General features: G+C 44.5%; 1 protein-coding gene across 4 annotated transcripts in view; it reads left to right on the forward strand.

The window, feature by feature from the left end:
- Positions 1–12,570, forward strand: part of timeless (timeless circadian clock) — a 39,762-nt gene that overhangs the window by 12,509 nt on the left and 14,683 nt on the right. For 2 of the 4 annotated variants that reach the window (XM_064966063.1, XM_064966062.1), the window contains exons 2-7: positions 7,546–7,620; positions 7,788–7,925; positions 8,176–8,329; positions 8,964–9,078; positions 12,134–12,196; positions 12,339–12,440. In XM_064966063.1, the coding sequence (XP_064822135.1) occupies positions 7,829–7,925; positions 8,176–8,329; positions 8,964–9,078; positions 12,134–12,196; positions 12,339–12,440 (531 nt within the window). In that variant the 5' untranslated portion in view covers positions 7,546–7,620; positions 7,788–7,828. The remainder of the gene's footprint in view (positions 1–7,545; positions 7,621–7,787; positions 7,926–8,175; positions 8,330–8,963; positions 9,079–12,133; positions 12,197–12,338; positions 12,441–12,570) is intronic. The other 2 variants (XM_064966066.1, XM_064966064.1) reach the window with 1 other exon arrangement.

Genomic DNA, 12,570 nt, shown 5'->3' on the forward strand with positions numbered 1-12,570 from the left:
CCACTGTTTTAGCTAGCTTTCCCAGTTCAACACCTGTGATTACTGTATGCCTCGCTGTATGTCTCTCTCAATTGTCAATATGCCTTGTATACTGCTCAGATTAGTTATCATTGTTTTAGTTCACAATGGAGCCCCTTTTCCCACTCCTCATACCCCTGATACCTCCTTTGTCCCACCTCCCACATATGCGGTGACCTCACCCATTACAACCAGCATGTCTAGAGATAAAACCTCTCTCATCATCACCCAGTGCCTGGGCTTACCTCCGCCGTACCCGCACCCCACCATACCCCTGTCTGCGCATTATGCCCTGAATATATTCTACCATGCCCAGATACCTGCTCCTCTTATTCTCTGTCCCCAACGCTCTAGGCGACCAGTTTTGATAGCCTTTAGACGCACCCTCATACTACTCCTTCTCTGTTCCGCGGGTGAAGTGGAGGTAAACCCAGGCCCTGCATGTCCCCAGGCACCCTCATTTGTTGACTTCTGTGATCGAAAAAGCCTTGGTTTCATGCATGTCAACATCAGAAGCCTTCTCCCTAAGTTTGTTTTACTCACTGCTTTAGCACACTCTGCTAACCCTGATGTCCTTGCCGTGTCTGAAACCTGGCTCAGGAAGGCCACCAAAAATTCAGAGATTTCCATACCCAACTATAACATCTTCCGTCAAGATAGAACTGCCAAAGGGGGAGGAGTTGCAGTCTACTGCAGAGATAGCCTGCAAAGTAATGTCATACTTTCCAGGTCCATACCCAAACAGTTCAAACTACTAATTCTGAAAATTACTCTCTCCAGAAATAAGTCGCTCACTGTTGCCGCCTGCTACCGACCCCCCTCAGCTCCCAGCTGTGCCCTGGACACCATTTGTGAATTGATTGCCCCCCATCTAGCTTCAGAGTTTGTTCTGTTAGGTGACCTAAACTGGGATATGCTTAACACCCCGGCAGTCCTACAATCTAAGCTAGATGCCCTCAATCTCACACAAATCATCAAGGAACCCACCAGGTACAACCCTAACTCTGTAAGCAAGGGCACCCTCATAGACGTCATCCTGACCAACTGGCCCTCCAAATACACCTCCGCTGTTTTCAATCAGGATCTCAGCGACCACTGCCTCATTGCCTGTATCTGCTACGGTGCCGCAGTCAAACGACCACCCCTCATCACTGTCAAACGCTCCCTAAAACACTTCTGTGAGCAGGCCTTTCTAATCGACCTGGCCCGGGTACCCTGGAAGGACATTGACCTCATCCCGTCAGTTGAGGATGCCTGGTCATTCTTTAAGAGTAACTTCCTCACCATTTTAGATAAGCATGCTCCGTTCAAAAAATGCAGAACTAAGAACAGATACAGCCCTTGGTTCACTCCAGACCTGACTGCCCTCGACCAGCACAAAAACATCCTGTGGCGGACTGCAATAGCATCGAACAGTCCCCGCGATATGCAACTGTTCAGGGAAGTCAGGAACCAATACACGCAGTCAGTCAGGAAAGCTAAGGCCAGCTTCTTCAGGCAGAAGTTTGCATCCTGTAGCTCCAACTCCAAAAGTTCTGGGACACTGTGAAGTCCATGGAGAACAAGAGCACCTCCTCCCAACTGCCCACTGCACTGAGGCTAGGGAACACGGTCACCACCGACAAATCCATGATTATTGAAAACTTCAACAAGCATTTCTCAACGGCTGGCCATGCCTTCCGCCTGGCTACTCCAACCTCGACCAACAGCTCCGGCCCCCCGCAGCTCCTCGCCCAAGCCTCTCCAGGTTCTCCTTTACCCAAATCCAGATAGCAGATGTTCTGAAAGAGCTGCAAAACCTGGACCCGTATAAATCAGCTGGGCTTGACAATCTGGACCCTCTATTTCTGAAACTATCCGCCGCCATTGTCGCAACCCCTATTACCAGCCTGTTCAACCTCTCTTTCATATCGTCTGAGATCCCCAAGGATTGGAAAGCTGCCGCAGTCATCCCTCTCTTCAAAGGGGGAGACACCCTGGACCCAAACTGTTACAGACCTATATCCATTCTGCCTTGCCTATCTAAGGTCTTCGAAAGCCAAGTCAACAAACAGGTCACTGACCATCTCGAATCCCACCGTACCTTCTCCGCAATGCAATCTGGTTTCCGAGCCGGTCACGGGTGCACCTCAGCCACACTCAAGGTACTAAACGACATCATAACCGCCATCGATAAAAGACAGTACTGTGCAGCCGTCTTCATCGACCTTGCCAAGGCTTTCGAATCTGTCAATCACCATATTCTTATCGGCAGACTCAGTAGCCTCGGTATTTCGGATGACTGCCTTGCCTGGTTCACCAATTACTTTGCAGACAGAGTTCAGTGTGTCAAATCGGAGGGCATGCTGTCCGGTCCTCTGGCAGTCTCAATGGGGGTGCCACAGGGTTCAATTCTCGGGCCGACTCTTTTCTCTGTATATATCAATGATGTTGCTCTTGCTGCGGGCGATTCCCTGATCCACCTCTACGCAGACGACACCATTCTATGTACTTTCGGCCCGTCATTGGACACTGTGCTATCTAACCTCCAAACGAGCTTCAATGCCATACAACACTCCTTCCGTGGCCTCCAACTGCTCTTAAACGCTAGTAAAACCAAATGCATGCTTTTCAACCGATCGCTGCCTGCACCCGCATGCCCGACTAGCATCACCACACTGGATGGTTCCGACCTTGAATATGTGGACACCTATAAGTACCTAGGTGTCTGGCTAGAGTGCAAACTCTCCTTCCAGACCCATATCAAACATCTCCAATCGAAAATCAAATCAAGAGTCGGCTTTCTATTCCGTAACAAAGCCTCCTTCACTCACGCTGCCAAGCTTACCCTAGTAAAACTGACTATCCCACCGATCCTCGACTTCGGCGATGTCATCTACAAAATTGCTTCCAACACTCTTCTCAGCAAACTGGATGCAGTTTATCACAGTGCCATCCGTTTTGTCACTAAAGCACCTTATACTACCCACCACTGCGACTTGTATGCTCTAGTCGGCTGGCCCTCGCTACATATTCGTCGCAAGACCCACTGGCTCCAGGTCGTCTACAAGGCCATGCTAGGTAAAGCTCTGCCTTATCTCAGTTCACTGGTCACGATGGCAACACCCATCCGTAGCACGCGCTCCAGCAGGTGTATCTCACTGATCATCCCTAAAGCCAAAACCTCATTCGGCCGCCTTTCGTTCCAGTACTCTGCTGCCTGTGACTGGAACGAATTGCAAAAATCGCTGAAGTTGGAGACCTTTATCTCCCTCACCAACTTCAAACATCAGCTATCTGAGCAGCTAACCGATCGCTGCAGCTGTACATAATCTACTGGTAAATAGCCCACCCATTTTCACCTACCTCATCCCCACAGTTTTTATTTATTTACTTTTCTGCTCTTTTGCACACCAATATCTTTACCTGTACGTGATCATTTATCAATCCAGTGTTAATCTGCAATATTGTAATTATTCGCCTACCTCCTCATGCCTTTTGCACACATTGTATATAGACTCCCCTTTTTTTTCTACTGTGTTATTGACTTGTTAATTGTTTACTCCATGTGTAACTCTGTGTTGTCTGTTCACACTGCTATGCTTTATCTTGGCCAGGTCGCAGTTGTAAATGAGAACTTGTTCTCAACTAGCCTACCTGGTTAAATAAAGGTGAAATAAATAAAAAATAAAAAATATAGCCCGAGATCGAACCAGTGTCTAGTGACACCTCTAGCACTAAGATGCAGTGCCTCAGACTGTTGCTCCACTTGGGATCCCGTAAGCATGTCTGTCAGAGAGTAGGGCTTTTCATGTTCTAATATGATGAGAGGATGTGATAGATAAGATGAGCTAATGTTCTGTTTGTTTAAACCTGCTTTATAGTCCTCATGATACTATGCATTTGTCATGTTTTGTTCATCAGTAACCAGGTGTGGTTTTTGTCAAATTTGGTTGTGAGCCTTTACCCAACTTCTGGAAAAGTAATGCACTGTGTGTAAAAGGGGAAAGAGTTTACATTTTGTTAGTAGTATACAGTGCATTTGGAAGGTTTTCTGACCCCTTGACTTTTTCCACACTTTATCTTACAGCCTCATTCTAAAATTGATTAAATTGTTATTTTTCCTCATAATTCTACACACAATATCCCATAATGACAAAGCAAAAACAGATTTTTGAAAATGTATTTAAAATACAAAACTGAAATCACATTTGCATAGATATTCAGATCCTTTACTCAGTACTTTGTTGAAGCTTCTTTGGCAGCAATTACAGCCTTGAATCTTCTTGGGTATGACGTTACAAGCTTGGCACAACTGTATTTGGGGACTTTCTCCCATTCTTCTCTGCAGATCCTCTCAAGCTTTGTCAGGTTGGATGGGGAGTGTTGCTGAACAGCTATTTTCAGGTGTCTCCAGAGATGTTTGATTGGGTTCAAGTCTGGGCTCTGGCAGGGCCCCTCAAGGACATTCAAAGACTTGTCTCAAAGCCACTCCTGCGTTGTCTTGGCTGTATTCTTAGGGTTGTTGTCCTACTGGAAGGTTAACCTTTGCCCCAGTCTGAGGTCCTGAGCACTCTGGAGCAGGTTTTCATCAAGGATCTCTCTGTACTTTGCTCGGTTCATCTTTCCCTTGATCCTGACTGGTCTTCCAGTCCCTGCTGCTGAATACATCCCCACAGCATGATGATGCCACCACCATGCGTCACAGTAGGGATGGTGCCAGGTTTCCTGCAGACGTGACACTTGGAATTCAGGCCAAAGAGTTAAATCTTGGTTTCATCAGACCAGAGAATCTCGTTTCTCATGGTCTGAGAGTCCTTTAGGTGCCTTTTGGCAAACTCCAAGCGGGCTGTCGTGTGCCTTTTACTGAGGGGTGGCTTCCTTCTGGCCACCCTACCATAAAGGCCTAATTGGTGGAGTGCTGCAAAGATGGTTGTCCTTTTGGAAGGTTCTCCCATCTCCACTGGAGCTCTGTCAGAGTGACCATCGAGTTTTTGTTCATCACCCTAACCAAGGCCCTTCTCCCCCAATTGCTCAGTTTGGCCCGGGCGGCCAGCTCTTGGAAGAGTCTTGGTGGTTCCAAACTTATTCCATTTAAGGATGATGGAGACCACTATGTTCTTGGGGACCTTCAATGCTGCAGACTTTTTTTGGTACCCTTCCCAAGATCTTTGCCTTGATGAGGAAAAAGGTAATTTAATCAATATTTAGAACAAGGCTGTAACGTAATACTTTCCGAATGCACCGTACATTTCGGTGTTGTGTTTTTAAAATCCTAAGTTCACTTTTTGGGATACGTTATTACAGCTTTAGACAGCTCGCATGGACATGTATTCTACATTTAACCAAAACAATTTACCCTAAGTCCACACTGTTTATGTTCTAAGAAGTGAGATTGTAGGCAAATGGAAACATTTAAATATACATTGGTACTCAATGTATGAAAGAAGGTACTTGGTTTGCTAGAATGACTTGAAGTGTGGAATTATAGGTTCACTCACACCTGAGAACATTTGGGCTATGTGAAGTGAACTGTTACTGCTTCTTGGAGATGACGACTTTTGTTTACAAATTTTGAGTTAGAACCAGATTCATTTTCCCATATTGATTTATATGGAAATGTTGAGGCAGATCTTCTATTGTTGTGTATGTGTACCCCCCAAATATAGCCTATTACTGGGTTTTAACATTGCAGTTATTAGTTGTTACATCGTAGATGGTGTTGCCCCAATGATTGTATACACTGAGTATACCAAACATAACACCTTCCTAATATTGCATGGAACCCCCCAGGATGCTGGCCCATATTGACTCCAATACTTCCCACAGTGTCAAGTAGGCTGGATGTCCTTTGGGTAGTGGAACATTCTTGATACACACAGGAAACTGTTAAGTGTGAAAAACCGGTGCGCCTACTACCATACCCCGTTCAAAGGCACTTACATTTTGTCTTGCCCATTCACCCTCTGAATGGCACACATAAACAATCCATGTCTCAAGGCTTGATAATCGTTCCTTAACTGATCTCCACCCCTTCATCTACACTGATTTTTAAAGTGGATTTAACAAGTGACATCAATAAGGGATCAGAAGGTGAATTCACCAATTTGTAAGTCGCTCTGGATAAGAGCGTCTGCTAAATGACGTAAATGTAAATGGATCTAAGCTTTCACCTGGTTTAACCTGGTCAGTCTATGCCATGGTAAAAGTAGGTGTTCTTAATGTTTTATATACTCGGTGTGCTGTATGAATGGACAAAGCCACCGATCACGTGACACCATTCATTCCTATGTAAAGACTCAATTGCACATTGAAGCCAAATTAAGTACATTAAGATGGTGTCTCATGGAGACATAACATGCCCAGTAAGTGACGTTGCAGGCCAGCTCAGTGCTGCCCCCTCTCATTGAGTAACTGAAGGTGAAGGCCGACCCGGCTACTTCTGACTGCCATTAGCAACTAAATGATCCTTAACTACTTCTGTGTGTGAATAAAAAAAATAATAGGTTCAAGGACACACATGGTGTAAGAAGCAATAATTGGTACCGTGATTGTCTTCGATTTTATTTACATGAAGATTGACCACAAATATTACCATTTTCCCATTCATTATAATGGGGGATCCTGTTTAAATGTCCTGTAGCTTCAATGAGAGGGGTCAGTCATTCTCCGCTGGTTTGCCCCTTGTCTCACTGTGCTTTGTTAGTGCTTAGAGGAATAGAGGTTCTCACTGGCAGTTTCATAAGAGCGGGTCAATCGGGTTCATGTGTGTTTTCTATAGAATGTAGCAGTACGAGGTGTGTGAAGAAGCCTAGACGAGCTGATGGAAGTCTCATTTCAAGTGGAGTAGTCCTTCGTATGCCCATGTAGCTGTAAAAAGGTGGAACTGTGAGAACTTCTAGTCCTGTTCATGGTTAATTTTCATTTTCAGTTTGCCTACATAACCAGGTTAGCCAGAGGCTGAAAGCGAATCTCTCTTTAAAATGGCCATAGCCCATCTCACAATTCAGAGGAGAGCAGGGATGCGTGAGCTGTTCCGTGTACAAAACAAAAGGCTGCTTCTCATCCACTCCATTTCCTAAGGATGTTACTGCTCTGTTTACTTGAAGTCGCTGACCAGATGAGGTCAGATGGTTAATGTCACTAGGTCCTGTACTCTGGGCTAATCCTGAATCAGATCGCTCTGCTGGAATTGTCCGTAAGTGTGATTTGACAGTATGCCTTTCAACTCAAGACTGTCCGCTTGGATCTTGTCACAGTAAAAGTGTGTGTTTGAGAGGGAGCAATTGAGACACACGGCCAAGCAGCAAAGATGCCTCTTGACATTCAATCTGCTCTTAGTTTCTCACACTGAAAAAAATGCAGATTGCAATTCCAGACATGTTGTTGCTCAATTATTGGTTAATAATATACCAAGAAAAGCACTAGTAGTTATTTTGATTATTCCTTGCGGCTGTGACTTTCTAATACCGTTTGAACTGAATTGTTTCTAGTGCTTAGACTGGTAAAGGCCATATAACAATGTCTGACTGTCTATGTCTCCTACAGGTTTGAACGACCTATGAACTGACGTCGAAACACCTCGGTTCTGCTGTTGAAATCCAGGTGATTTTTAGCCTACAGGTGAATTATTCAGTCTAGTTTTTTTGGGCATAATATATTTACTATAGTTATTTTTGTTTTCGTGTTGTATTCACCTTTTTAGTCTTCCCAGAACTATATATTATAAGACTTCTTCCTTCCCCACCTCATTATAAATCTCTTTCTATTTCCTGATTGCTGTGTGTCAGGTTGAGCATCACGTCTTCCTCCCCTGCCAGGCAGGTGATGTATGGACTTGTACGTGATGAACTGTGAGCTTTTAGCAACGTGCAGTGCCCTCGGGTACCTGGAAGGAGACACCTACCACAAAGAACCTGACTGTCTAGGTGAACTGCTACACACACTGGCTAACAACACTTGCTGGGCTATAAACGCAGTGCCTAAGGTAGTGCTGTGTACTAGGACCCAGTCTTGACATTAATTACTGTGTTTAGGGAGGATTTACAGTATATTTACTGTCAAAGTAATTTAAATGACTTGTGATAATCTGACCTAGGCCGGACTGCACTCAATAAGTAATGTAATTAATGTATAGGGCTTTTATATGCACTCTGACCCTGTGTGTGTCCCCTGTAGAGAGTGTGAAGGACCTGATCCGGTACCTGCGGCATGAGGATGACACGCGGGACACCCGTCAGCAGCTGGGGGCGGGCCAAATCCTCCAGAACGACCTGCTGCCCATTATCACCCAGCACAGCCAGGACAAGAGCCTGTTTGACGCCTGCATCAGGTATACTACACACACCCTCAATACTGCATCAGGTACACTACACACACCCTCAATACTGCATCAGGTACACTACACACACCCTCAATACTGCATCGGGTACACTACACACACCCTCAATACTGCATCGGGTACACTACACACACCCTCAATACTGCATCGGGTACACTACACACACCCTCAATACTGCATCGGGTACATTACACACACACCCTCAGTACTGCATCGGGTACACTACACGCACACCCTCAGTACTGCATCGGGGACACTACACGCACACCCTCAGTACTGCATCGGGGACACTACACGCACACCCTCAGTACTGCATCGGGGACACTACACGCACACCCTCAGTACTGCATCGGGGACACTACACGCACACCCTCAGTACTGCATCGGGTACACTACACGCACACCCTCAGTACTGCATCGGGTACACTACACGCACACCCTCAGTACTGCATCGGGTACACTACACGCACACCCTCAGTACTGCATCGGGTGCAGGAAGTTAAATAGCTAGAAAATATGTAATGTAGTTCGTCCCTGAACAGGTTGTTAGAAGCCTGGATGAATGTTGGATCATGCTGTGTTTTGGTTGGAGTGCGGTTCTGATGCTGTCTCTGCTCCCTCACAGGCTTATGGTCAACCTTACCCAACCTGCACTGCTCTGCTTCGGGAAAGTCCCAGATGACCCCACTGTCAGACATCACTTCCTGGAAGTGGTATCCTATTTACAGGCCTATAAGGAGGTAGGCATGTTTTTATTTTTTTACATTTCACCTTTATTTAATTAAGCAAGTCTGTTAAGAACAAATTCTTATTTACAATGACGGCCTACCAGGGAACAGTTCCTTGTTCAGGGGCAGAACGACAGATTTTTACCTTGTCAGCTCAGGGATTTGATCCAGAAACCTTTCGGTTACTGGCCCAACGCACTAACCACTAGACTACCTGCTGCCCCAATGGTTGTGTCCCAAATAAGGGGGTGATATGGCCCAAAAATCGTCTTTTTTTTTTTCAAACTCTTTTATATACAGTGCCTTGCGAAAGTATTCGGCCCCCTTGAACTTTGCGACCTTTTGCCACATTTCAGGCTTCAAACATAAAGATACAGTTTTATATTTTTTTGTGAAGAATCAACAACAAGTGGACACAATCATGAAGTGGAACGACATTTATTGGATATTTCAAACTTTTTTAACAAATCAAAAACTGAAAAATTGGGTGTGCAAAATTATTCAGCCCCTTTACTTTCAGTGCAATGAAATGGAAGGAGTATCAGACCACTGCAAATCTACCAAGACCTGGCCGTCCCTCTAAACTTTCAGCTCATACAAGGAGAAGACTGATCAGAGATGCAGCCAAGAGGCCCATGATCACTCTGGATGAACTGCAGAGATCTACAGCTGAGGTGGGAGACTCTGTCCATAGGACAACAATCAGTCGTATATTGCACAAATATGGCCTTTATGGAAGAGTGGCAAGAAGAAAGCCATTTCTTAAAGATATCCATAAAAAGTGTTTAAGGTTTGCCACCTGGGAGACACACCAAACATGTGGAAGAAGGTGCTCTGGTCAGATGAAACCAAAATTGAACTTTTTGGCAACAATGCAAAACGTTATGTTTGGCGTAAAAGCAACACAGCTCATCACCCTGAACACACCATACCCACTGTCAAACATGGTGGTGGCAGCATCATGGTTTGGGCCTGCTTTTCTTCAGCAGGGACAGGGAAGATGGTTAACATTGATGGGAAGATGGATGGAGCCAAATACAGGACCATTCTGGAAGAAAACCTGATGGAGTCTGCAAAAGACCTGAGACTGGGACGGAGATTTGTCTTCCAACAAGACAATGATCCAAAACATAAAGCAAAATCTACAATGGAATGGTTCAAAAATAAACATATCCAGGTGTTAGAATGGCCAAGTCAAAGTCCAGACCTGAATCCAATCGAGAATCTGTGGAAAGAACTGAAAACTGCTGTTCACAAATTGCTCTCCTTCCAACCTCACTGAGCTCGAGCTGTTTTGCAAGGAGGAATGGGAAAAAATGTCAGTCTCTCGATGTGCAAAACTGATAGAGACATACCCCAAGTGACTTACAGCTGTAATCGCAGCAAAAGGTGGCGCTACAAAGTATTAACTTAAGGGGGCTGAATAATTTTGCACGCCCAATTTTTCAGTTTTTGATTTGTTAAAAAAGTTTGAAATATCCAATAAATGTCGTTCCACTTCATGATTGTGTCCCACTTGTTGTTGATTCTTCACAAAAAAATAGTTTTATATCTTTATGTTTGAAGCCTGAAATGTGGCAAAAGGTCGCAAAGTTCAAGGGGGCCGAATACATTCGCAAGGCACTGTATATGTGTGTGTGTGTATATATATATATATATATATATATATATATATAAAAAACAATTCACCTATACACTGCATTTCAAATAAACAGTCAGGAAAAATCTAATGAATTCAGGCCTTGTAAAATTATACGTAGCCTAAATGTAAGCCTTCAACCATAAGACCACTAATAATTTAATTTAATTGCAATAGTTACTGATCTGGTTTTCAAATCTATGAAAATGTCCTTTTTGTTACAAATGTAACCAGACCCACACACAATGCACATCCACTAATAATGACTAACTTCTGGTAGCAGACACTATAGAAAAATAACACAGGTCTCATAAACAATCCCTCAAACACAAGCCCCCTGCTAGTGAGTAGCCAGCTAATCTTTATATTTAAAGTCTAGCCTTTTTTAATGTGTTTGCTTGCTAACAAGGTAGAACAGTTGAACTGTTATGGATACACCCTCCTGTCTGTCTCCAACTGTTTGAACACAGCCTGTTGACTTTGTTTACGTGTTGAAGTTAGTTTTAATATAAGGAAATCAGTCCATTGAAATAAATTCATTAGGCCCTATTCTATGGATTTCACATGGCTGGGAATACAGATATGCATTTGTTGGTCACTATATATATATATATATATATATATATAAGTAGGGGCGTGGATCATAAAACAGTGAGTATCTGCTGACCACCATTTGCATCATGCAATGCGACATCTCCTTCGCATAGAGCTGATCAGGCTGTTGATTGTGGCCTGTGGAATGTTGTCCCCAATCCTCTTCAATGGCTTTACGAAGTTTGCATGGAATTTCGTTTTAAAGAATTTGGCAGTACTTCTAACCGGCCTCACAACCACAGACCACGTGTAATCTCGCCTGCACGGGACCTTCACCTGCGGGATGGTCTGAGGGAGGTTGGGGAGCTGCTGAGGATTATGTCTGTAATAAAGCCCTTTTGTGGTTGGTTGGGCCTGGCTCCCCAGTGGATAGGCCTGGCTGCCAAGGTGCTGCACCCCTGCCCCGTCATGTGAAATCCATAGATTAGCCTGCTCAATTTATTTCAATTGATTGATTTCCTTATATGAACTGTAACTCGGTAAAATCTTAAAAATTGTTGCTTTTGTTCTGTGTGTGTGTGTGTGTGTGTGTGTGTGTGTGTGTGTGTGTGTGTGTGTGTGTGTGTGTGTGTGTGTGTGTGTGTGTGTGTGTGTGTGTGTGTGTGTGTGTGTGTGTGTGTGTGTGTGTGTATAATCTCCCAGACCTACACCATATTCCCTTTTTATAGTGCACTACCTTTTACCAGAGCTCTATTGGGGCCATTTGGAACACATCCTCTGTGATTATCTATTTGAGCCCATTCTAAGGGGTAGAGGGAGGAATACGGAATGATTGTATGTAGCAGTATGATGTGTATGGTTGACTCGTCCCCTTGTGTCTCTCCCTTTCCTCAGGCTTTTGCCAATGAAAAGGTGTTTGGAGTTCTGAGTGAGACCCTGTACACCCTGCTGCAACTGGTGAGTGTTGCACTTTCAGACTACAACACCACAGAATGGAGTCCTCCACAAATAATCCTGGTCTTTTCCAAAAAATAAGAGTGAGAAACAGTGGCTCTGTGTTAAATTATTCTCTCTCCCTTTATCTGTCTCTGTCGGTCAGGACTGGGAGCAGAGGCAGGAGGAAGACAACCTGCTGATTGAGAGGATTCTGCTGCTAGTCAGGAATGTACTGCATGTCCCCGCTGACCCCTACGAGGAGAAGGTCAGAGTTCACTGTGTTCGGTCGTGCTGTGACCCCATTCGGTACATTCCCAAGCAGCAGACCCTGCCGAGTTAAAAAATATATATTTATTTTTATTTATTTTTAGCCTTGGTACATCTGTCAATCTCTC

Source organism: Oncorhynchus masou, chromosome 5, assembly GCF_036934945.1.
Source record: "Oncorhynchus masou masou isolate Uvic2021 chromosome 5, UVic_Omas_1.1, whole genome shotgun sequence".
Classification (NCBI taxonomy): Eukaryota; Metazoa; Chordata; class Actinopteri; order Salmoniformes; family Salmonidae; genus Oncorhynchus; species Oncorhynchus masou.